The sequence below is a fragment of the Archocentrus centrarchus genome, chromosome 13 (assembly GCF_007364275.1).
Source record: "Archocentrus centrarchus isolate MPI-CPG fArcCen1 chromosome 13, fArcCen1, whole genome shotgun sequence".
Classification (NCBI taxonomy): Eukaryota; Metazoa; Chordata; class Actinopteri; order Cichliformes; family Cichlidae; genus Archocentrus; species Archocentrus centrarchus.
The window spans coordinates 16565055-16590656 of NC_044358.1; the positions used below are offsets into that span (position 1 = coordinate 16565055).

The 25602-nt window shown below is 42.4% G+C and overlaps 1 protein-coding gene across 2 annotated transcripts in view; it reads right to left on the reverse strand.

Annotated features, from left to right (window-relative positions):
• The window catches only part of frem2b (FRAS1 related extracellular matrix 2b), a 50970-nt gene that overhangs the window by 8976 nt on the left and 16392 nt on the right, over window positions 1–25602 (reverse strand). The window contains exons 3-15 of one of the 2 annotated variants that reach the window (XM_030744565.1): window positions 17852–17998; window positions 14411–14641; window positions 12470–12595; window positions 11685–11936; window positions 3444–3593; window positions 2362–2571; window positions 2072–2269; window positions 1820–1984; window positions 1474–1656; window positions 1248–1378; window positions 968–1123; window positions 429–732; window positions 161–292 (exon numbers count right to left, since the gene is read on the reverse strand). In XM_030744565.1, coding sequence (XP_030600425.1) covers window positions 161–292; window positions 429–732; window positions 968–1123; window positions 1248–1378; window positions 1474–1656; window positions 1820–1984; window positions 2072–2269; window positions 2362–2571; window positions 3444–3593; window positions 11685–11936; window positions 12470–12595; window positions 14411–14641; window positions 17852–17998 — 2385 coding nt within the window. Of the gene's footprint in view, window positions 1–160; window positions 293–428; window positions 733–967; window positions 1127–1247; window positions 1379–1473; window positions 1657–1819; window positions 1985–2071; window positions 2270–2361; window positions 2572–3443; window positions 3594–11684; window positions 11937–12469; window positions 12596–14410; window positions 14642–17851; window positions 17999–25602 lie in introns of both variants that reach the window. The other variant, XM_030744564.1, reaches the window with a different exon arrangement.

Consider the following 25602-nt stretch of genomic DNA (forward strand, 5'->3'; position numbering starts at 1 on the left):
CACACACACACACACACACACACACACACACACACACACACACACACACACACACACACACACACACACACACACACACACAAAGTTAAGTAGCTTCATATTAAAAGAACGTGGTTGATCAGTGACTTCAAAACAACAGCCTGCCTCAGCAGTTGTTTACCATCAATGTGAGGCATGGTGACGGTTAGTTTGATAAGGTTGGGGTGGTCTGTGTCTTCTGCTCCACTGTATCGCAGCTTGGCAGAGAAGGGCTCGGCCCCCACTGTGCCTGCAACACGGGGCTGACACATCCCTGCAACCATGACATTCACAAACCAACATCAAATACTCTGTTTCCCTAAAAAAACACCAATTCAAGTTGTTATCATATTAAGCTATTTTTATGAAAGAAACTAAATATTCAAAGTTAGTGAAGGGACTGAACTCACCCTCATCCATGCTGATGGACACTATGGGGCTAGTGAGCTCTAGGCCTTCATCCCCGTTAGAGTTCACAGCTCTTGCTGCACACTGGACCCTGGAGCCAGCCTGGAAATAGACTGAATCCAGAGTTATCATTTTGGAGGAGGTGAAGAAAGTGTCAAAGTCAACTTCCCTCATCGGGCTGGTAACGCCGTCTGGACCGGTGGGGGCGCTGACGAGCCAACGATAACGAGTCAGGGTGTTGTTGATGCTCTCGCTCACACAGATGGAGCCTGTTTTGTCATAGTCTGGGTACTTAGGACTACAGGCCTGGAAAATGGAGAAGAAATTATGCTTTTTAGCCAAATGCACCCAAAAACTACAGCAAAATTATTTCTTTATAGTACTGAGGGGACCTGAAGGTAGCTGATAATAAACAAAGTGTGCACATCTGTTAAATACTACCTCATTAAGAGATTTCAACTGGACTTGTGAGACACAAAGCTTTGCTAAATGACTCATTAGCAGAGAAAATATTTCAGCCTTAGTATCAATTAAGACATACGGTGACACAAATGACAGGGTATCCGGCCACAGGCGGAGAGCTCCTGGTTCTATCAGTGTCGTCATAATGTAGCAAAGACACCACTCTGGGCACTGAGGGGAAAGTGACATCCGCCATGCTGTTGGTCTCCTCGATATAAATTATGGCTTTGCTCATCTGCTGATTGACAACAAGAGCAATTAAGACAGTTTGTTAAAGGGGAACAAATTTCTGCTTGTAAAGTGACAATGTGGCAAATAGGTGATTTAAAGGTAAATGCCAATTTTGGCTTAACGTTCACCTTTGTCTCTGCCACCATGTTCTCATCAGGCTTCAGATGCACGGTGAATGCCTCCCTCATTTCTCTGACACCATCGTATAAAATCTCCACCTCCACATAATGGTCTCTGTCACCCTGTTTGAACACAATTTCTGCAGCGAGAAGAGAGAGAAACTTGACAAACATATTTTCTAGGAAATTTCGAAATAGTGCGAGAGGGATAAAAGTGCCTGGCAGTGTTATTTACCCTCAGATATGGGATGGTAGTCCTCCCCAGAGGTGGCGGATCCATCTTTGGTGTGAACTCGGACAACAGAGACCTTGGATGTGTCTCCAGCACGCAGGACTGGGATTTTTACTACAGACACTTGGCCACTTTCCTTTGGCTCATTCACGCTGAATTTAGTCTCTCCAAAAGTAATAAAAGCCTCTGAAAAAAAAATCATGGAATATTTCCAGGTAAGTAAAACTGTGGACACAACCTCCCTGATCTGTTAAAAACACTATGGCAGACCTAATCTAACTTTAAATTTGTTCTAATCATATCAAAAGTCTTCACGTGGTGTCGTTCGCAAGAACAGAATGATTCTTACTGTCTCCGTCATCTGTTATCTTGATGAGTGTTTCATTTTGCTCTCCAATAGATGCTCCAAACGGAGAGTCACTCTTAGGGCTTCCCAAAACAAGGCGGAGCTCTTCCTCCTCCTCGTGTTCAGTGTCATCAACCAAAACCAGTAAACACTGTTTTTCAATTTCTCCTGTACAAAAGACAAAAAAGGTAATATAAAAATGAGTGGCTATGTCATAATGTAGGTGAGAACGAGTGCAAAGTTTTTCGACACAACCTGGTAAGAAGGTGAGGATAGAAGCGTCTGTGTTAGGCCTCTCATTGAAGTCCATCATGACCTGTGCCGTCCCCTGCCTGCTGTAACAGCGCACTGTGGACTTGTAGCTGATATCACCGCTACGGTACACAGTGGCTGAGATCTGCCCCGAGTTCTCACTGCCAACATATGTAGCTTCACGGAACTGCACCTTTGGCACTAAATCCAAAAAAATCAAAATCAGAAACAGTGCATGAACTTAAGTGTGGCCTTCTCCATAAGCTCTCATTACAGCTGATACTTTCACTCACGGTCAGAAACGGAGTCATTGATGACAACAGCAGTCTTGCTCGGCTCCCCGAGGATCCCGTTCATTGGCATTCGGAGTACCAGTTCGAACTTCTCCGGCCCTTCCAGCACCGGCTGACCCAGATCATCCAGGACGGTCACGCGAAATGTCTGCATGGTGACCCCTGGTGCAAAGTCCAGATTCCTGCTGATCCCCACGTAATCCACACCAGCTGCCCCGCAACACAATAAAGGTCAGGCATGCTTCAAAGAGCACAGTGTTTATAAAGAGCAGCAGAAACAGACTGCAGTAAATAGTCATTTTATTTTCTGGCAACAGTTTTCATGTTCATAATTTATTTTTGAATCTCAGGCCACGAGCAAGATGAACATTTATATCTTTCATGCAGGCAAAATGACTGTTTCTATCTCCCGTTTCATCAGCACGAACAGTTGCCAGGATCTGGACATCTCCCTGAGTGCTGACAGGTTATTCATCTGCCATTCTGTGAGGAGTCTGAGTATTGAGAGCTCAAACTTTGGCCCTCAGGCTTTTTTCATGTACTTATGACCCACTTATGTGTGTTAAGTTTGAGTTTGAATTTCTACCATGCTGCATATGATTAGATTCTAGTTATTTTTTTTGCAGTTACAAAGCAAGCAGAGATGTTAGGAATCTGTGCAGAGGGGAGAAGACTGCCTGGGGGAAACAGATAATAGAAGCTATAGGGCAGACTTGAAGGGATAGCAACCAGTCTTACAGTCCAAAGCTGTTAGCAACAAGCAGAACAATTAGTATGCATTCCTGAAGCTCTGTCCTCAGTCAGAGTACCATTATCCTCACAACAATGTGCAGATCCACTGCCTATAAGACAACGTCCGAACAGAAAAGCCCTGGCTTCCCTCCCCCCACAGCCTTAACCAGTGTTTACATTCCCCCTAGGCCATCCACTCAACATATCCAGCATTGAAATCTACTTGCACAGTTGAGCTCGACAGGACTATGAATGTGACAACTTAAGTCTTTTGTTTTCTGTGCTTTACATGTACCTAAGCACAAACTAGACAAAGCTGTTAGAGAGCAGCACCAAAGGGGGATAGATACCCTCAGCTGAGACAGGATCCGTCTTTCTAGATCGCACTGTGACAGTTCCTCCTTTGGAAAGATCCGTCCCCGTCCTCCACACCTGCACCTCCACGTAGCCATCGCTCTCATCCACGTGGTAGTCTGTGTTGCCGAAGTAGAAGACGGGATCTGGAAATGAGGAAAAGGAAAGGAGCGAAACAGATGAGGAAAAGCATGCGTGAGGATGCAGACTGTAATAACCTTCGACCTGTATCACAGCAGGATATCTGAATGCCTGGTGCTACTGCTGAATCGAATCTTTTAATAGGTAGCACTCCCAGTAAAATTATCTCTGACTACAGGAGATTTTAAAGCAGCATTTCCACTGAATAAGCAGCAGGGAGCAAACACAGTAATTGTAGCTCTTAAACAGCACTTTCAAACTTCCTGGCATGTTGCTTTGGAGGAAGGGGGAAAAAGGGAACCTGAAGGGTGGTTTTGTCCTGGTGGAGCTGACTTTGATAGTGATGGGTCTGAGAGGCAGGCAGGAGGCCTGACAGAAGGTCTGGGGGGTTGTAAAGCTCCGTACGCCAGCCCGGGCCTGCCTGACTGCAATTAGTGTTTCTATGAGCTGAGCTGAGATTCCACTGCAGCCAAAGATACCCACTGTTATTCTATTTAACTCTTTCAGAGCCTCTCAGTGATGTCCAGCTCTCTCATAGCTGACTTAATATACATATAGTACTGTGTTAAAGTCTTGAACCGCCCCTCCTTTCTTTATACTTTGCAGGGAAAATTGGAATGGATGCAGCAATTTATTGAAACATGTGCATACATACTTGGAAATACTGCAGTATATAAGGCAAAAACTGTGTTTATACAATTCTAACAAGCTTGAAAGTCAATATTTGGTAGGACCATCTTCATTCTTCAGCACAGACTGAACTCTCTGAGGCACCTTTCTTGTAATTTCTTTAAGTAGTGTTCAGGAACAGTTTTCCAGGCTTCCAGAAGGACATTCAAAGCTATTCTTTGGATGTCGACTGCCTTCCCTGTCGAGATGATCCCACACCGCTTCAATAATGTTGAGGTCCGAGCTCCAGGATGTTTCTATCTAGTTATGCTTTTACGACATTGGCAGTGTGTTTGGGATCATTGCACGGCCGGTCCAAATCCGATGGTACTTTCCTGCATTCATAATTCCATCAATTTTGACAAGATTCCCAACTGTTGCACCTCTTTCCTGACCGCTGATTTTCAGTGCAGTTCTTGTGTGATTTGGCAAACGGCAGCCTTTTCTCCCCATTTCCTTTCCTGTCACTTCTTCTTCGGTCCTCCACCTGTCCAGTTTCCTCAGTTTTCTTTAAGGACACGCTGCGCAGCGTGCCGCATTTTCACCTCACAGCTCTCTGGGAGTCATCTTGTTGTTGGTGCAAAAATACTATTTTATGCCTGTCAAACTGTGTTATCTTTGGAGTTTTTCATAGATTCAAGAATGAAAGCGGAACTAATTATGCGTTTCTGCAACAGGCTGCGAGTAACAAAGTGCTTAAAGACATAATTCCAAATTGTGAATTGTCTGTTATGTGTAGACGCAACACTTTTTTTTAATGCTTGAATGATTCATGGGTCAGTATTAAGTACTAGAACAAACAAAAGAAAACACATTCCTGGACTGAAAATGAGTAAAAAAAGCAGTTTCCAAAGAAAAACTTTGAAAGACCTTCAGAAATCCTGGAGTACTAATGCTCGAGATCACTTTTAAAAAAAAAATACTACAAAATGTGGTTCCCCTGTACACAAAATACAAAGAAAAGAGAGGCGGCTCAAGATTTTTGCACATTACTGTAGTTAATATCACTAATGGGAACAAGTCACAGCTGAGCAGTGGAAACCTTGGGCTTTTGAAAGCTGCTGTGACCGAATAATGAATAAATTAAGTGAACGGCAGTGGCCATGGGCAGAGTTGTGGTTTCCATGACAATGCACCTACAAAAAGGTACTTAGCTGTTTCCCATCACGCAGCATGGGGCGAAAACCGAATATGTGGAACGGAGCGATAAATGCACTGGGAAAAAAAACAAAAAAAAAAAACACCCAAACAAATCCACACTGTTATGCGTTATGATTATGTTATCTACTGAAACCAAAACACAAGAGCAGGAAAAAGAGAATCAGTGACAGAGATTAACCATCAACAGTGCTGCCAGGCACAATTATGGATCAGGGAAAAACTGTTTATTATTTTACACCGCATTATGCTTCCAAGCAATCCGACTCTCAGAAGATCTTGGATATTTTGATGCAGTCTGCCTTGGCAGCGAGAGCTCGAATATTAGCGAGTTCAAAAAAGGGAAAAGTCTTTTAAGCAAAGCCTGGGGTTTCGTGGGTCTTAGCGAAACCATCTCTGTGATTGAAGTAATATTACTCCTAAGTGTAAGCAAAGGACAGAAGACTTTTATGCTTTAATCTGTCCTAAGAGCATGGCCAAGACAATGAATGCTGCATCAAGAGTCTCGCAGCTGCCAGGATTTCTACCCACAGAGAGAACAAACAAAGATGGTTTTGGCTGCCTGCACTGGGACCCCAACTGGAAGAGTAATCAGATCTACTAACCTGAGGTTAGCAGCCAGCAGCTCAGGCCTTGTCGTACCAGCCCAGTAATCAGATAAGGTCTGCGCAGCAGACAAACACTGAACTTCAAAGAACTATGGCCCATTAAATGAAAGGTAAGCCACTGGATCCTCCACTGACGAGCAGCAGCCTCGTACACCTCAATGCACATCTAAGGTTGCATGGATGTTAGTGGTGATGATCCACGTTTGCACCTACTTATTATAGAAATTGTCAAAAATACTAGATATTTTTTTAACAAAAGAAAAACTTGAAATGTAGATTAAAAAGAAAAAAACACACCACAGGGCTTCCTCTGTTGAATTAAATGTAGATCATAAACACGAGGACCTTCTAAATAATCATTGTGCTAGTCCCATTATTGTGTGATATGCTGGAAAAACAATACCAAACAAAGAAAATGTCTTCACTGTTGCATATGAGTGAACATAATATAAAAGACGAGGCACGAGGAGAGACACAGACATCCCTAAGGGGACTGTTACGCTCCCACTGGCTGCTTGATTTCACTTGAACTTTGCATGACATTCCCACAGCGTTAAGTGGCTTCTCTAATGGTGAGATTCAATTGAGCCCTGGCAAACGCACTTCTGCCCACTGTGTGCTAGACAAACCTCTCCAGCAGAAAATGCACACAAATTCAGCTCCATATTCGGTGCAGGAAAATCAACAAGTTTAACGACTACTGACAGCAACGCGCACTTGAAATTTCAAAGCGAGGTCTCGACTGAGCATCTTAGGGCCGACGACTGAAGTCAGCACTTCTCTGCTTAAGTGCTTTAAGACATCTGTTTATATCAGAATGAGTGGGAATCCAGGTGAGACATAATGACAGGGTTTGAGAGGTCTTCCTCAATTTATCCCCATCCAGGATGTACAGCACACGCACTGGACCCGCCCATCTTTTAAGCAGCTCATAATCATGCCTTCAGAACCAAAGTGAAATTTACAGGCCGAGTGACACAAGACGATAAACACACCAGTCAAGTCATGCTGTACAAGCGCTCTCATGTCGTTCACTCCCAACCACCAAAATATTTTCCCGGATGCAAAGTCAATATCAAACAGCAATTACCACTGCAAGAAAGGACAGGTTTCTCCAAAGCCGACACGGGAACAGCCAGAGTGTAAGAATGTGGCCGTTTATGTGCAGATGGTGCGCTGCTGGGAACATAGCAGGTGTTCTATGGTTTGCAGATGTCCCCGGTGCTGCACAGTATCTGGACGGCTTTGCAAACTTTAAAGCCTTTCAGTGCTACGATGCCCCAAGATTCTAATTTATCCAGGAAAAAATTCAGTCATATTTATTTAAATAAAAAAGTAAATTTATTGGTAAGCTCCAGCTTATTGTTAAAGAGTCATTGATTTTACTGATTTCAACTAATCAGCACACCTTTACCCGCAGAGAGGGAGTGAGAGTCAGAGACAGCCACCAAACTGGCACAGAAATACCTACAACTTTAAACCTCCAGAGACCACCTGAGGAGACTTTAAGTGACAGATCAGTTGTCAAATTTCCTCCAAAAACAGAACTATCAGTTTCTGTGCCGTCTAAGAGTCTGGTGGTATTCTCTTACTCTTCGTCTCTGTGGGTGAAAATCGCTAATTAGCAAAATGAATGTTTTGGTTGGAAAGAAAAAAACATCTTCTCTTCGTGCCACAGGTCTTTGGCAATAAGCTGACATTTAACAATAAGCTGAGCAAAAAAGGGATTTTTACCCTTTTTCTTTTCAGACAGAGTAGAAGCTCTGTAGTGTCTATTTTTGCATTAGTGTGTGAGTTTTTGTGTTGATGAGAAGAGGACAGAAGAGGAGTGTGTAAAGCTTTGCATTTAGATCTCAGTATAAGTAACAGAAAGCCACCTGAACCTTCCTGAGCAGATGCAGGCACAGTTTCACGTTAATTAGCACGCTGCCTTTTAAATTTCGACAGACCTCGTCAGTTTGCACCGTCTCTTATTATTTACCGTTTCCTTCATTGTTGTGCTCTGCTGTCTTCTCTTGGCTTCACTCTGCCAGTACAGTTTGTCCTCATTTGCTATCAGGACATTTTGGCTTTTTAATTTGCTGCATCTCGGCATTTGTTTCATTTTCACGAGTGATTTTTGAAGTTGCATTTCTACCTCTGGCCTGACTGCCATGTGCATAGCACTGATTGACTGATTAATTGATTTTATTTAGTAAATTAAATGTAAATCCATACCAAACAATTGTAAACACATAAAAAAAATACACGGATGATACAATAAAGTTAACAGTGTGCATGCACAGTTTCCGGTACTTCCATAAATTGTTCTCTCACAGTCACTCCCATTCTGTGAGTGAAGGTGTGCTAATTAGTAAAATGAGTGTTTTGGTTGGAAAGAAAGCACGTCTTCTCTGCGTGCCACAGGTCGTTAAAGCTGGTTATTACTGCAGTAAACTTCACCTCATTTAGGTCTAAAAGCTGCAGGTATTGCCAATTTAGAATCCCAGAAACTGTCAGATTCATATCAGACTACTGGCAGACAACAGCAACCCCACCTTCCACAGCACGTGCTGTTTCCTGCACATGCCACCGCCGTAGGTGGCCAGGATTGTGTTTGCATAGAGCAGAGAGCACATATATTGGTGGTGTGCTTCATATTTCACTGCAGAACTATAGCTTGCCAGCTTGGAAAGAACACAGCTGAATTTTTTCCTTTTTTTTCCTCTTTCCTCCAGCTCTTTGTTTTTTCAAATATCAGTAGTACAGTATACGTTTAAGAATTATCCGAAACCCACAAGCTGGCAAAGCTGCTCAAAGCACTCCTGGGAAGTCCCTGCATGGACCTCTCACAGGCAGGGGCAGGTGCTTAGCCAGGCTCTGACTCCTACCTCCCTCCTATAGCACCCGCTTGACAGGCATTCCTACAAGAGGGATAACAAAGAAGGATGTGATGCCCCATTTGCCTCAAGCTCTTATATACCGAGGCAAAGTTAGAAAAGAAACCTGCATTGCATACTTGAATTTAATAACTAGGTAGAAAAGCTCAATTTAAAGTGGAACTGAATCTCCCGCCGCCTCTCTGCTCTTTCAGACATTTCACTGGTCTTGTTCTGCTCGACTCGGAGCTACTTACCATTTACTCCTCCATCAATATTAAAGCCATTTCATAATCACCTCCTTCAGGCAGAAGTGAAAGGTTGACATGACCTTAGTTCTCCCCGTTCTTCACGTTCCATTTATAAAGTGGTTGCCGGCAACATTCGGCGCCTAATCCTGAAATTATACTTCGGAAGTCTTGCTGTGCCTGCTGTACACGAATGCACGTGCACCTTTTGTGTGCATTTGCATGTACAGGCAGCCGATCTGATGTCAGGTATCGGTGTCATTATAATAAGGTGCAAACGCGTCAGACAGCAGCTCCGGGTACTGTTTCACTCCATGTCGCACTAAAAGATTCCACAACAGAGAGCATCAGAACCTGAGAATAACAGCAAAATGAGCACAAAGGAACTTTCGTCAAAAGCGGGCTGTATGCTGTACTCCTTACAACTATGCTGTGCAGGGGCACTATTGTGAGTTCAGCGCTTTCAGACAACTGACATGCATAAGAATATTCTGATTGTCACTCACCCATAGTGAGAAAGCCAGAGGCAAAGAGAACATGACAACAGATAAAGAGTGCAGACTGTTAATTCTGTTTGTCAGTTTGAGTCAAGTTAATCCTAAGATGCCCTGAGCATCCTTTTCTCCTCTTCTCTGTTTGATAAAACACTGAGGACTTATAATGTAGGCAAAGGCATGGGAGACGTGTCAAATCTGCGCAGTGACTAATTCTTAGCAGATTTTATAATGAGACCTCTTTTGGAGATACGATAAAGGATTACTTAGGTAAGTGATTGTTTGTAACAGCTAAGATAACACGCACATAAACGGGCTGATTTGGAAGCAGAGCTTTCAGTAACGCACCAGCATTAACAAGTTATTCATCAGTAACAAGACGCTGCGCGGCACTAGAGGACTTTGGTCTTCAGAGACCACTTCTAAAGTTTGCTCATCTTATCCCGTGTAATACTTCCACCCAGCCTGATTTTTAAACATCCACAACCCTTAATTTAAAAGACAAGCAGCAATATTATCTGACTTTTTCAGACAGTATTAGTAATAGATAGATAGATCTATTATATCAGTAAATTCTATGGCAACTGTTAAGACATGCCTGCCTTACACTGTTTGAGTCAGAGATGTCCACAAAGACCATGTCAATGTAATTTAATAGCTGCAGTGAAAGAGTAGCTGTTTGTGAAGCGAGCTGAATGCCGTGAGGACCGAGTGTTGTACATACAGTTAAAAATTTGTGCCTCTCAGCAGCTGTTTTGGCAGTCTCGATTCAATGCCCATGAGCAGTGGAGGTCAAAAAGGCCTAGCGCTCATGCTCAGGTTACACCGCGCTGTGCTACAGCACGAAAACGCTCTAATTTAGTAACTTCCTCCATCCTCGAGGAGGTCAAAGAAATACACTTGAAGTGTGACTGCCTCAGGTACCATGGGAACTGAATGAGCGAAAAAGTCTTTGACACAGATTGAGGCTTTAAAGTGAATTGAAAACTGCTGCCGGAGTCACCGTGACACAGGCTCACTCTCTCGTTGGCAGTGACCGAAGACAAAAACTACTACAACTTTTTTTTTATAGCGGGGAAATACAAAGCTGAATGTTTCTGTGCTCCTAAGTGTTTGAGGTCACGGGTGATGTTATTTCAGAGGCTGTCATACTGAAGGCAACCTCGTGAATGAATGTCCGGGTCTGACTGCCCTCCAGGGTTCAATGTGAGAAAATGAAAGTACCTCCTAATACTGACTAAAATAAATCTCAATGAAGCTATCACACACAAAATTATCAGCCAGCCATCCTTCAGTGGTTAGTTGACAATTTTCTGACTGCTTAAACAAAACAATCCAAATTCTGAATTGAACGTTGCATCATAATTGCAATTATCTAGCTTCAATTATGATTCGAAGGAAGACGCTTCTGCAAACGTGCTGTTTTTTCAGCTGCAGCGTTGCCCGCCTGGCATCACAGAGACTCGAATTCATAGCAGTGCTCGTGGAGATTGCAGAGCGATAGAGAAGTGTGGATAAGGCCATCAGGTGCTGGGGAACAAAGAGGCGTCAGGAAGATATGGGAGACTATCAGACCTCCAGTCTGAGCCTGCAGATATGAGATAAAGGCTTTGCCTTCAGGAAGAAGGATCGCACACTCAAATGCTTTCTCTATGAGACACTGGCAGACAAGCACAAACACATACGGGGGGGGGGGTGATTCAAGCACACATACACATCTATACCAGCATGCTTGCAACCTTCCTATCTGTTTCTATTTATCTTTTGGGATCAATTTATATAGTTATATATTGCATTTAGAAATCTTTTAAAAATGAAAGTGTTCATGCATCGCACAAATAAAAAGAAACAATGAAACCTCACATCCGATAAAAGCACTTGCAGCCAAGGAACAGCTTCATGCTGCCTTTTTTTTTTATTAATTAGACTTAAAAAAACTTTAAAAGTGAAGAGGAGAAATAGGCAGAAATACCTTAAAGACAAATTTCCTAACCTGCACACAGTATTTGACTCCGGATTGCATTGAATTGCACACTTACGACCAGTGTAATGTAATCTTACCGTCATCCATATCAGGAATTATTGTGATTCTCGCTGTGGGAAACTCAGAGCCCAGACGGCCCCCCATGGGCATGCTGAGGGTGACATTGAAGCTCTCCTCGTCTTCATACAGGGAGTCGTCGATGATGACAATGCGGCAGGATTTCTCTACGTCTCCCTTGTCAAAGCGCAGGATGCTGTGATGGTCCTCAGGCCTGGAGATGTAATCAGAGTAGGACAGCACTGCGGTGGGGACGGTGCCGGTGGCAGAAACTGAGCGGGCGCAAAACAGAATTACAGGAAGCAAAATGAATGACTGGAACTGAGCCACACAACAGTATAATTTTTTACACACTAAACATCATTACATATGCATGATTTCCACGAACCTAAGCTCAGTGTTCAGACTCAGCTATGACAGAAGGCAAACCTCATCGTCACTATTTAATGAAACATTTTAATGCAACATGGATCTTCATCAAGTCAAGGCAGTGATTAAAAGCAGATCAGCATCTGGCCTTTATTTTTCCTCTAATGCATTAAGTATAAATTGCACCTACTTTTGATGTGCAGGAAGGAAATTCATTAGTGCTCCAGATGTATTATCAATATGGCAACCTTCATCTGCTCCTTTACAGATGCCAGTTATAGATATTCAGCCTCAGTCTAAATTAGATTTCACTGAGTAGAGGTGATCAGACTGAGTACCGAGTACAGGGATCCAGCTGAGGTGGACGGCAGCACTACCTCACTCAAGAAATTACACAATTTATCACAAAATTGTTAACTCAAAGTTATCGCGTTACCTTGCTGGGTGTAACATACGACCATGAGCTCCTGGCTGACGTCCCCACTCCTCCGTACGGGGACGAGCAGCTCGCCGACGTTTTCCTCTATGTTGTACACAGCTGAAGGTATAAACACTGTTGACTCTGCGTGTGAAAAAACAAAACAAATAAAGATATTAGGTCATCACTCTTACACAGCGTCTGATTATCATTTAAGCTGAGTAACGAGGAAATCTCTCGTGCGCGATCTGAGAACGATCAGAAGGATGTGAAGTGAGATAAAATTGAAACTCGACCGGCGATAATGAAAGAGGCAACGCTTCCGAATATCAAAGTATATTTCAGATTATTTGCATCAAAACCCTTCATTAGACAGACGTGTGCTCCGGGACCGACAACAGCTTTCATTACAGCTCTGCCGATGGTGCTTCCATCATGTTCTATCAGACACTATTTGTTGTTTATCCGCAGTAAATATCTCACCTATAATTGGCTTCCACAGCATAATAAACAAACAGTCCTGTTTATTGACCTGGTAACTGATGCAGATGAATGTTGAATATGTTATGTGAAGGATTAAGCTGTTTAGAAAATAAGAAGCAGCCCACATAAATTGGCTAGAAAGGTTTTACGCACATCTCTCCGACTCGTCGCTGCGCGTGGCATTCAGAGAGGTAATGAGCTTTTATCATGGTTTGTATCCTGTTTGGCTGTGTTAACAAGGTGCTGGTAGAACCTGAGCTGTCCTTTCCATTGGATGATCCTCTTCACCTCTCGTTCCAAAGACTCCATTCTGGGCCATTTTAGTCAGTGTGCTCTGAAATTATTTATTTTTCACCGATACAAGCGATTCAGTTGGTGCCCCTGGGCTATTCAGTTTTTCTGCTCTCAGTTAAAAGAAACATGAAATGCAGTTTTATAAGCCCTCAGAGCATATTTGACCTTGAGAGGCCAAAACTTTAGAAACAATAAGCTATGTAATGATATGATAATCGACATGGTAGTAGGAAGGCGAAGGCTGTTCAAGGCACGAAGAAACTAAAATAGAGCTGCAGAGAAATGGCTGCTAGCTTTTTTTTTTTTTTTGCCCTCCAGAGATGAGAGTTTTGCAAAACAAGCTTCACCTAAACATGTTCATTAGCATACACTGTTGACAGCATACGCTTCTCTTTCACCAGCTGAAGCCCTATGGGACGAGGAGAGACATTATCCATATTTATATCCATATTTGTATCATGCAGTTCTCCGTCTCGTCTCTATTACTGACGAGCTGTTTTAAGAAACTCTGTTCGGCTTGTCCATAATTACAGTACGATAATTTCACGTGCGGCCGTGTCCGTGTTGTATCCTATGTCGCAGCGATTGCTCAAAGAATTCACTTTGCATTTTTTTTCATTATTTTTAATCTTCATGCTTGATTTAAGATAATATTAGTTCATCTAAGCTTTCAGTGTACTTGTGATTAAATGCTGTATTTAAAGTGTTGTGTGTTCTAATGTCCTGTAAAGTAATCGACCCCTTAAACATAAACATAGCTGAGAGTAGGTGTTGTTAATTTAATCGCTTTCATATAATTTCACTTTTACCAAGTTCCCCTATAAATGCATCATCCCTCTGTTTTTTACCCCACGCCGCGAGGGGGGGGGGGCAGGGTATTGATCACCTGATTAAATTTTTGCCATAACTGGGTCAAGGTGAGAGGTCAGAGGTCAAGTTTTTCAGAAAATCTTCACACCATAGATGCATCTACTACAAATCCCTGACAAGTTTAAATCTCAGCGACCTTGACCTCAAGCTAAAGGTCAAAGGAAAATTATGGGCGTGGACAAGAGGACCTATTCTGTTTAATATTAACAGAATAAAATATTAATAATATTAATATTAAACATGAATGAAAAATGTTCTGGTGTAAGATTGCAGAAAGGAAAAAAAAAAAAAAGAAGTCAAATCAATACTGACCATCATCGGGGTCCAGGATCTCTACAGTAGCAGCCTCTGGGAATTCGAGGGCTGCCATCACCGGCTCAGACAAAACAATCTGAAAGGTCTCGGACACTTCGTACCGGCTATCTGACAGGATCCTGACCTTCCAGGTGGCTCTGGTCTGGCCAGGGTTAAACTGCACCTGTTTTTGAGACTTCCCCCGGAAATCTTTGTCCTTTTCTGCAGTGCCATCCTTTGTGCCAATACCTTAGAAAGAGCATCACAAACTCGCTGTTAACAAACATCTGAAAATTCTGTAAAAAATCTGCAACCTTCTGCATTAAAACTTTTACATTTGCCTTTGTGTATGAACGTAGACATTTGTGTATCAATAGTTATACAAAAATACAATTAAACTACTGCTCTTCATGTCTCGTGAAACCTGGAAAATCTCACGCTTCAGTTAGTCTAACTCAACAATATCTGTCCGTCTCGTGGGTGCAGCCTTCTTTGAGATGATCATGGTGGAAATAAACACCATTATTCCTCATGTCAGCCTGGCCTCAGCAGAAGTGGTTGGAGGCTGACTTGCACTGTCTGACCTTCAGCATGTGAGCTGTTTGATGGAGCTTACAGTCACCACTGCTGTGACACTGGCTGGATGCCTGTTGAGCAGGAGCGCTGAAGCTGGTGAAATGTCACACAGCCTCTCCATTGTGTTTGCTAACTGGCCACACAACACGCAGCAGGGTTCTGGCAATAAATAGAAAAAAAACCCCAAAAAACACTGAAGTCCTGCAAGCGGCCATAGATGCAGAAAACAACAATATTATGGGAAAACAAAGCTTTAGGGTTGGTTCTACTTTTTTGGATGAAAATAAAAAAAAATATATGCATTTACAGACAGAAGGAAAATGTCTCTATGCGCTGACATGCAATAATAAAGTTTAATGGAGCTTGAAATATCATCAGTCTTCAGAGAGTGTGAGAGGAGAGACAACGATTTACTGTTGAGTGCATCTCCTGGACTGGACGGTCCTGTTCACAGCAGTCACCGAGGCTTCGCAGCGGCTGGGCTCACAGACCGGTGTGAACTGCGCTGTGCGCATTGGCTAGAGAAGCAGCAGGCCATCATTTGGGTCCTCAGATCAGTGTTCATTCATGCAAGGTCAGGCAAGATAAGATATCCTGTCTTCGTGTGAAGGCACTGACCTGGGATCAGGCGGCATCTCATCACAACACTGAGGCAGAGAGCCTGAGGTGCCATATCGCTCCGGAGTCCTGCTCATGCCAGTTAACTCGAACAGTTTACTGCTTTTGCTCCGCTAGTCTCACCACAGCAGAGGAGGTGGGAAACTACAAATGATCAGTGTGAGAATGTTATGAATGCACTTGGATTTTATTTTATAAGGAAGGATACTGCCTTTCTAAGACAGGGTTTCTGTTGTTGGGTGTGTGCCTGCAGGCGGAACAGGGCAGAGATGTTGAAGCACCCGAATAAATGATGAATAAAATGAAAAAAGATATTTTTAAACTAAAAGCGTTTTGTCGAGGTTCTACTTCAAACTGAAACCAACCCGAAGTGCTGCATTAAAGCGTGTCATGGATTTTATTGACCAGAGGTTCCAATAAGGTTGTGCTATAGAGTTTGACACTAAATGTTTTTCTTTTATGGCTAGAAATAAAAAAATACTTTCAGGACTACTTGTTTGGACAAAATTAGAACAAAGTGTTGTATGTTCAAAGAATCCAGGCCTGTAAATGTAAAGATATACTTCCTGCTATGGGAAACAGAGACCATAAAAACATTTATGACATATATTCAGAAGGAGAAACTATTGCTTTTAGTTTGTCTTTTTAGTTTTGTTCTGGGTATCATAAAAGCATAATGGCAGAGCTTTCCTACTCTCATCCACCTTAATGCTGCAGCAGTTACAAGAAAACTGCTGTGAAAAGTTAAACTTTGCTTTTTAAAACCTCAGCACACAGCACTGATAACGCAGCAGTCATTTTATACATAACGTGTTTCCTACGGGCAATGAAAACAGTGCATCCACAGTTAAAAGCAGAGCGTCTTTAATTGATAATGCAGTCATTAATAAATCAGCACCCGTGCTCCAGAAAACCAAAGCAAACCACGACTATCTGATTGTTTGTCCGACCTCCTCGTAAACAGCGTTTTGCTTTGTTGTTTAATATCAGCCCACAGACTGCACACACAGACTGCACACACACACACACACACACACACACACACACACATGCACACACACAGCAAAATGTAACTTAATTCTTGTTATAAGTTTTTAAAATTTTTTATTTACGTCTTCCTCTGAATCCTTATCTACCATATTTATATCACCTGGACCTTCGCTGCCTGTTTTCTCCCCCTTCCTTCCTCACTCCGCTGCACCCATTTAATAAGCACTAAATGCCATAAAATACATTAACAAATACATTTTATCACATTTAGCTGTATAATATAAAGAGTCCCTAAGGTAGAGCAGTCATACTGTGCAGTGTGAGGCACTGTAAAGGTCAGTAAAATTTGCATATCCCCTCAGAGATGTTTCATTAGTCTTGGGGCTCTCGAGTGTGCAAAGTTGCAGGTGACAGTACAGTAAATGATCCTGTGGGGTTTGACCTTCAGCATCAGGCCATTTTAATTACACCTCATCTTTATGGACAGAATAAATGGCAGCACTAAAACAGGCTACTGGTGCCAGTAGTCAGAATTCCTGCCACTCATAAATGCTTATAGCAACTGTTTTTTTTTTAAACTGTGCTAACACTTATCAGTCGTTTAGTTCTGGACACTAAATTGCTTCGACTAACATTTGGAGTGGCGCCTCTCCACAGGCCCTAAGTTCAGCTGACCTTTCTCACGAGCGAGCACAGCCCCTTGGGGAGCGTCCTCTGCTATTGTGTGCTTGGAACGTAAATACCATCCAGAAGAGAGAGGTAAAAGGTCGCAACCCGTGTGACCCTATTGGCTATCTAGGTCAGCTTTACAATTGTCTAAAATACAGCACAGCACGCTCGTGTGGGCTGCTGAGGCGCTGAATGGTCGACAATGCGGTGGCTTCCGGCACTCAAGTAATCGGACTAAAACAAACAGGTGCTGAAAAAGTTAAAACCCTCTGACGAGGACTATTTGTTTGCTTCTCTGTGTATTTGGACGTTAGCGAGATAATTGAAAAACAAACCAGCGCACTCAGTGGAATTTGGTGAGTTAATCTTTGGTTAATCTTGGAGCAAAACAGCAAGCAAATCATTTATGATTGACCAAGGTTGTACAAACATTCAACATTTCTTCATTTACTCTTTTGATTCAGATCCAGACTCATAAAATGATGAACGCTTTATACGATAAATGTATCCAAATCCTCCCATTGCTTTCTTGCAACATTTAAGATTGGTTATGGACATTTTTTTAGTCACTGTTTTGGAATGCAATGAAATGCAAAATCTGCTTACTGATGAATGAAGTCTCTCCCAGGTAGCCCCTACGCTTCAGCACCACCTCCAGGAACTTGGCCTCCTCGTCCACCACGTAGTGTTCCTTCTCTAAGGAAATCCAAGCCCAGTTCAGGCGGAACTGCTGGTTCTTCAGCTTGTTGCCTCCTGCCACAGAAATATTCAAGGGTTTATTTTTGAAAAGGCTACTTAGAATTCATCACACAGAAAGAAAACAAGGGCTTAATCATCCAAAAATGGGCACGGCGTTTTGATTTAAAGGTGATCCAGAAATTTTCAACACCCCTTATTAGGATGGTTTCTTGCATACCCTCAGGTTTTGACTTTGACTTCTAGCCTGCACTCAGTGGGAGGTGTGCAGTGTGCGCAGCCCTTATGCAAAAGGAAAACAGTTTGTGCCATCTAATTGCTTCATTTCTGATTAAGATAAAAGGTGTCTGTTTCCTGTCTGAACTGGGCTGTTTCATCCTTGCCTTTTGAAGCTGCACTCAAAGGGCGAAGCTATAGTCCTGGAGGGCATGTCTGCAACTATTTGACCATAAAGACTCAAAGCAGAGCCACATAGACAGGCATCAAACACAGATACACAATCTCTGTCCAGCAAAAATGGGCGCACGCACACACACACAGAAACCCATTTTAATACGGTCACTTCCAGAACAATGGCTGAGATTCTAAATAATAAAACGCGGGTTAATATAAAAATCCAAATGCATCCAGCATCCAGCAGACTGCACAGCTAGATTGTCTGGCTGGTGCTGTAATGGTTGAGAATGGCGAGCCTTAGATGAATGAGCCGCTGAACATTTGGCAGTTCAGAAAGCGGTAAAATAAAAGTAAAACTGTCAGGAGGGCGCGGGGACACTGTTCAGAGGTTTTAAAGCGCTACTTTTGCAGATGTCAGGCACAACCGAGGGTTTCTACTCCACCCCGTTCTTGTCATTACAGCCAGTAAATCTGTTACATCCAGCTAATCAGTCTACTGTGTCAATTTCCTTCCTGCCTGTGAAGGGTAAAACCTATACACATTCACCCCGGGTGTTTTATTATGTGTGAGGGTGCATGCGTTATGAGGTTCGGTGACTCCGTGCATGCTTGAGCGTGTGCGCGCACATGTTAAATATTCTCTGCACCTGTTACTTTGGGTGTTGTGCATGTTTCCCCGCACTGAGCGACTCGAGGCCTTTAGTCTCCGTGTCATCTCTGCTTCTGACGCTACGGGGCATTAACTGGCTGAAAGTTAAAAAGTGATGCACCAGGACAAGTGGCGAAAAAGAATTCTTTCCCCGCCTCGTCTCACAGAAAGCTCGTTGTATTATTTATGCTATTAAACTATAATGAACACATTGATTTACTTTGATGTGTTTAAGCAGACAGAGGATTTACTGTACGGTTGAGAAGATTAAGAATGCAGTAAAGTCCAAAAGAAGATGCTAAAACTACAGATCCAGTTCAGATGGACATGGGTGCCTAAAAAAAATGTGAACCTTGAGCTTTTTCTCTGTCCATAACACAGAATTACTGTAATTTCTCTGTCTGATAATAGATGAATTGCTATTTGACACACAACTTTAATGCATTTGTGCACGACTTTAAATTATGTTTAAATGTGAAAAGCTTAGCTATCTAATATTGATCAAAAGGTCTATCTGGCAGCGTAATAACATTTCAGAATTTTTTTTTCTTTGTCTGCTCCGGCACGGCGTTACTGCACAACACCTCATTTTTCTGTTTTAGCAGGCAGAGCTGCCAGTACTGATGGTGAGATTAAGTAGCTCATGAGGTAGGCGCAAAAATGTTTGCACCATGTTATGACACAATTTCCATCACTTGTCACGAGACACAAACGACAATTCCGGAGGGAAAAGCTGTTTGGGAAGTCGATGTGGCGTTAAATTTGAAGTAATAAAATCAAGCTGTTTGGCTCTGTTATGCTTTTTAGTACACGAGCACAAAGAAACACAATATAATCTAAAATACAAAATGATGTGTGCAGAGAAAAACACATTTTTAAATAAATATTTTATGCGTGCAATAGATTGCACGTATAAAACATGACTTTTGTGATGTAAAATGAACTGACAATACAACATCCTATGGAAACGTGACACATTTAATAAGCTGCGCATTCTTGAGGTCTACCACAGTGTAGGGTTTCTGCTTCCTGTGTGTTCCACATCATTCTTCTGCAGACAGGTGACCTATGTATGACAGGACCTCCCTACACTATTTGGATTAAAGCCAGCGGCGCGTCACTCATGCCACCAGTAAACACTGTGTGTGTGATCTCTGAGCTGTGGCGCCCGTCATCCACTGAGCCAATGGAAACAGAAGGTTCAGCGATCCTTCTGCCTTCACTTTTTTGTCTGGACTCTATAACAGATATAGCATGTAATGGATCTCGAGCATACGTAGTTGTAGAAACTGGAAGCGACAGATTATTTGCACAATGACATATTAAATACAGAATCAGTTAAAAAAGAAGTTCATGATCTGGTTTTCATAAGTATTCACACGACACTGAAGAAAGTGTTTACGCAGCAAACTGAGCTTTTTGTTTTTTTGAGGATCGCTCACATTAAACACCTGTTCACCTTTAGCATTATTCACAGCCATGAACCAGCTCCATTAATTATTCACTGTTCCTCTCCATGAGAGACTGAGTACGACACAGTTTATGACCACACTTTCAAACCTCAGAAAAAAAATATTTATGTTCGCTGTTTATACCAGAGTATATATAGTCCCAGAATGACATTAGAAAACATTAAGTTTAGGAGTCCTCAAGATCTCTGAGAGCTTTAGTGTTGGCTTCAGGGAGCTGGAGAGTGGAGGTGCTCATTTCCAGAGGACCACTTCACTCCCCTAGATTTCTTTCTAATTAAGATAAGCAGGGGCTGGACTAATTCCACTTCAAAGAGGCCCAAAGGAAAACACCAAAGTTAATCTTTAACTAGGTCTCAGAGCAGTGAGACATAATTTAGTGAATATCTGTATCACTTGTGTTCAGGTCTGCTCTGCAGTGCTAGCCTTAGATTTAATATTAGACCGCATTTCCACATAATCCTTATTTTCTCTGGGTAATCTTAATTAATTCACTGGATTGACAAACTACCTTTGTTCTGTCTTGTTAGTTTCACAGTACGCCGCTACGCACTGGGAGTGTATGTCACACTAAATATTAGAGATAAGTGTCAAACTCTGCAAACATCCACTTAACTACAGCCAACCTTATACAGGAACCGTCTCGCAGACCCCCTCGTACAGTTCATGTAGCTGCAGGAGTTCTGTCCGCTCACACAGTGGATGTGTGATGAAGGACAGAAGCCTTTTGAGAGAGGCCAAAGAATGTGAGAGGCTACACTGTGCCAACTTAGAAACCGGTCTCCTCCCTGCATACATGTTGCAGTCAGCCCTTATTTGGTCACCGTCAAGCATCGCGGACCCCGGTGCCCCATGGACCCTCGTCTGTTCATTCAGCCAGGCAGACAGATAGGCGACTGTTTGCCCACAGAGTTGGACTGCACTTATTAGGAAGGATAAACTGGGACTAACCGATGAATCCTTTTAAACACAAAAGACACAACGTATCTAAAAATACTCAGTGATCGTATACTATAAATTCACTGCTAAACTGTACTGGAATGGACTGGGATTATGGGACTTTTGCACACTCAGAGCAATTTACACTGTGAGCCACATTCATGTTTTCACTCATATTCATGAAGCACATTATTCTAAACACTTAAGCACTAACTACATCTGTCTTGCATGCACATGGCTAATTTGAAATCACCAATTAATCTAAAATGCAGATTTTGGACTTTGGAAAGAAGCCAGAGCACCTGGAAACAACTCCAACAGGCACACGAGGAACATACAATTTCCACACAGGCAGGCTCCAGCCAAACAAGAGATTCAAACTCCAACCCTGCTGTGAGGTGACAGTGCTAACCACTCTTCCAACATGTTGCCTTGAATCTTGATTCTGCACATTTCAGCACTGAAACATCAGTACAAATATAGCAGGATAACTAGCTGTGCACAGGACCAACAGAGCGATTTCAGTGCTCTGGTTTGTGTAGTCTTGCGTGTTTCACTTCTTTCAAATGCAATTAAAACAGATCCTGCTGCAAGATGAAGCCATTGGAGCATTTCATTTGAATTTATTTATTTATGAATAAATGTATGAAATCCTGACACTTGTTAAGCGTAACTTCACAGCAATCGGAGAGTGAGGGCAGAGCATGTTTAACTCCAGAATAAAATTTTATTTGACTCAGTTTTTTAAAAATTTGGGTACATTTGTATGTTGGAGAAAAGCCAAGAGATACATATATATATCAAAATAGTGGTGTGGAAAACAAAATGCTGCCTCCACACCTGCACCGGGGGCCTAAAAGTCAGCAAATTCATTTGTGATTGACAACATTCATCAAACAACCCAGTATCACAGAAAAGCGTGCGATAGACCCACCGGGAGTCATGATTTGCCTATCCTAGGCAGGAAATGGACGCACATGTTTAAGCTGCAGTACCAACAGAGGGCGATAATTTATTTAAAGCCAACAAGTCGCCACAGACAAAGGAAGGAAGCAGCACATTCCAGGCTCCATCTATGCCAGGTAAGATGAAGCTAGGTGGCTGATATTCAATTCCAATTTTATTTATATAGCACCAAATAACAATAAAGAGATGCCTCAAGCTGCTTTATATTTCTACAATAATTACAGAAAAACCCAACAGTCAAAATGACCCCCTATGAGCAGCACTTGGTGACAGTGGGAAGGAAAAACTCCCTTTAACAGAACCAGCAGAACCAGGCTCAGGGAGGGGCAGTCATCTGCCGCTGCTGGTTGGGGCTGAGGGCAGAAAGACAGGACAAAAGACACACTGTGTATTTACATAGTTGAAATGGCTGCTAATCTCGCTGTGTGCAGTTTGCATGTTCTCCCTGTGTTTGTGTGGGTTTTCTCCCACAGTACAAAGACATGCACTTACTGGGGTTAGGTTAATTATTCTAAATTGCCCATAGGTGTGAATGTGAGCATGAACGGTTGTCTGTCTCTCTGTGCTGGCCCTGCGACAGGCTGGCGACCTGTACAGGGTGTACCCTGCCTCCTGCCCTATGTCAGCTGGGACAGGCTCCAGGATGGAAGGAAGGAAGGATGGATGGATGGATGGATGGATGGATGGATGGATGGATGGAAGGATGGATGGATGGATGGATGGAAATGGCTGCTTGTTGGCTTTAAATAAATAATTGCTGGTATTTTACACCTTGGACAGGCAAAACATGACACCCACACTGTGTCCTCTAGTGGACCAGCAGGTCTATTACACGCTTTGCTGCGATACAAGGTTGCATCAATTCCTCTAAAACTTTATCAAACTGTCATTTTTTTTTCTTCTCTCAAAAGTAAAAAAACAAAAAAAAAACATTGTTTATGCCATCTTTTAATCAGCGTCAAAAGATAATGAGGAGTGTTAATCAGTCTGTCTAACCAACATGTGGATCATGAGCAAGGCACTGCATCTACTGATCAGGTTGCCGTTAAGCAGTAATTGGTGACATTTGGTGAATATTCTTGGTGCCCCTGAAAATTGTTTCGATCTTTCAGCCGTGTTATAATTACAACACATTCTGATGTTGTCGTTTAGCGTCCTCAAAGGTGTTTTCGTGCTGTTTATGGTCTCTACTCTGAGTCTTCATACATGTAGCATTTGTGTGATTTTAGTCAGACTTTTGGTTTGCATAATAGCAGCAGTATCGCCTCAGCTGATGTATAGACTGGCGGGCTGGTTGTTAGCTGCATTAACATATAAGTTAGAGAAAAATCAATACCTAATTTTCTTTCAAAGTAACAACAAACTTTAATTAACATGATGGAAAGTAAACAAGTTCAATAATCATATCCTATAAGATGACCTTGCTTTGAGGTCCATAGTATGTGAGACTATATCAACATACTTTTCACCTCTCCAATTAAGGGAAAAGGGATTTAATAATCCTGTTGAAGGGAAAAAAAGCACATAGCAGAGCAGAGAGAGAGAGCGATATGGTCTAATCACCCTAAGCCTTATGCAGAGTAACGAGTGGGGAGTTGGCCGCAGCTTGAAAGATTTAGAACGGTTATGATTTCACAGGCCCTAAACCTTTTTCTATCAGCGCCGACTTTCAGGGAACTGGTCTGTCATAAATTCGGCCGCTCCAGCAGGGTCCTTTCTGGCTGCTGTTGCATCTGTGTCAGCTCCAACTCGGTGGTCACCCTGGGGCAACATTTGTGGATGCTCAAAGGAAGGCTCGAGGTGCTTCTGAACAAAGGTGCCAGGTCAGAGAGCCATACGAGGCTTAAAGCAAGCAATGCTTTGCTCTCAGTGGGAAAAGTTCTTTGAGATTAACTTCTGAACCCAAAGGTGATTAAACTCTCAGACTGCTTTCCAAATTTGGAACGCAACAGTTAGAATGACATCTTTCCTAACCTGAGATTTTATGGGGTAACACTTATCACTATGATGACTGTGATTAGGAAAGGTTTTTTTTTTTTCCTAATTATTAAGATTAAACTTAAACCAACGTTTCACCCAACATCCACAGAATGCCATTCAAAATTTCAATACTCTCTTCTACCCTCTGCTTGACACTAAGGATCCTTAGAGCAATCATCCTCTTTACACTTTTTGATTCCAAATTGTAGCACCGGGTTGTTGTGGAAACTGCACAGTGACTTTCTTTTGGGGTCGAACAGCAGGAGCCACTAGCATGCGTAAAAAGGGAATGAGGAATTCCCAGAGCTCCTATTTCAGATGGGGCTTCTTTTATTCGTGCCCAGGAAGGAAATGTGGCAGAGGAAGTAGAGTTCAATGTGACTGTAGGGAAAGGTCACTCGTGCCCTGGTAGTCTTCTTCACACTCCAGTGTCCTCACACACTGCCACAAATGATGTATTTGTGGGTGCAGAGATCACGTCATCTGAGATGAGTGGGAATACTTTAACAGGAGAGAATTCATTTTTGAAAGTTAATGAGGAACAATAAACTGTCATTTAAATATTTAAAAACCCCTACAGAAATTCAGGGTAATAATGTGCTCATTGTATTTCCAAATTCAAAGTCCCAGATGTGCCTATGGACACCGACTAACAGTTAAAACTTAATGCATTCAAATATTAGTTCAACTAGAATATTTCCAAACACCTGAAGGAGCAGCGTGCAGCCAGCTCTGGACACACAACCCTGCAGTGGATCTCTGTGATCTGCATTTTTACACGGGGCACCAAGCCAAGCACTGAAGGTGAGGACCGCTCTGTGTTTTTTTAAGATTTATTTTTGGCGTTTAGCCTTTATTGATAGGACAGCAGAGCGGATGGGACCCGGGCTGCTGCAGCAGTCCTCCGGCACACAAGCTATACAAGCGCCCAGAGGTCTGATCATGGGTTTATGGGTAAGTTTTTAAAGTTTTTCCTTCTCTTTGATGAAAATACAGTACTTAGCAAGATCATATACATATACAAATATTTATGCATTTCATATATAAAGATTTAGAACAAATGTTCAGCTCGATATGAAATGCACAGGGTATTTAAAATGCACCAAAATTTCTTCTGCATCGCTGTCCAAAAGAAGTATCAAAGCCTGGGGGCTTTGTATATTTTGATTGTATAGGTGAGCTCAGACAAAGTATTCATTGATTGCCCTTGAATAGCATTCCAGCCCGTCGAAGAGAACGCGGCCTCGAGTGTCTTAATTAAC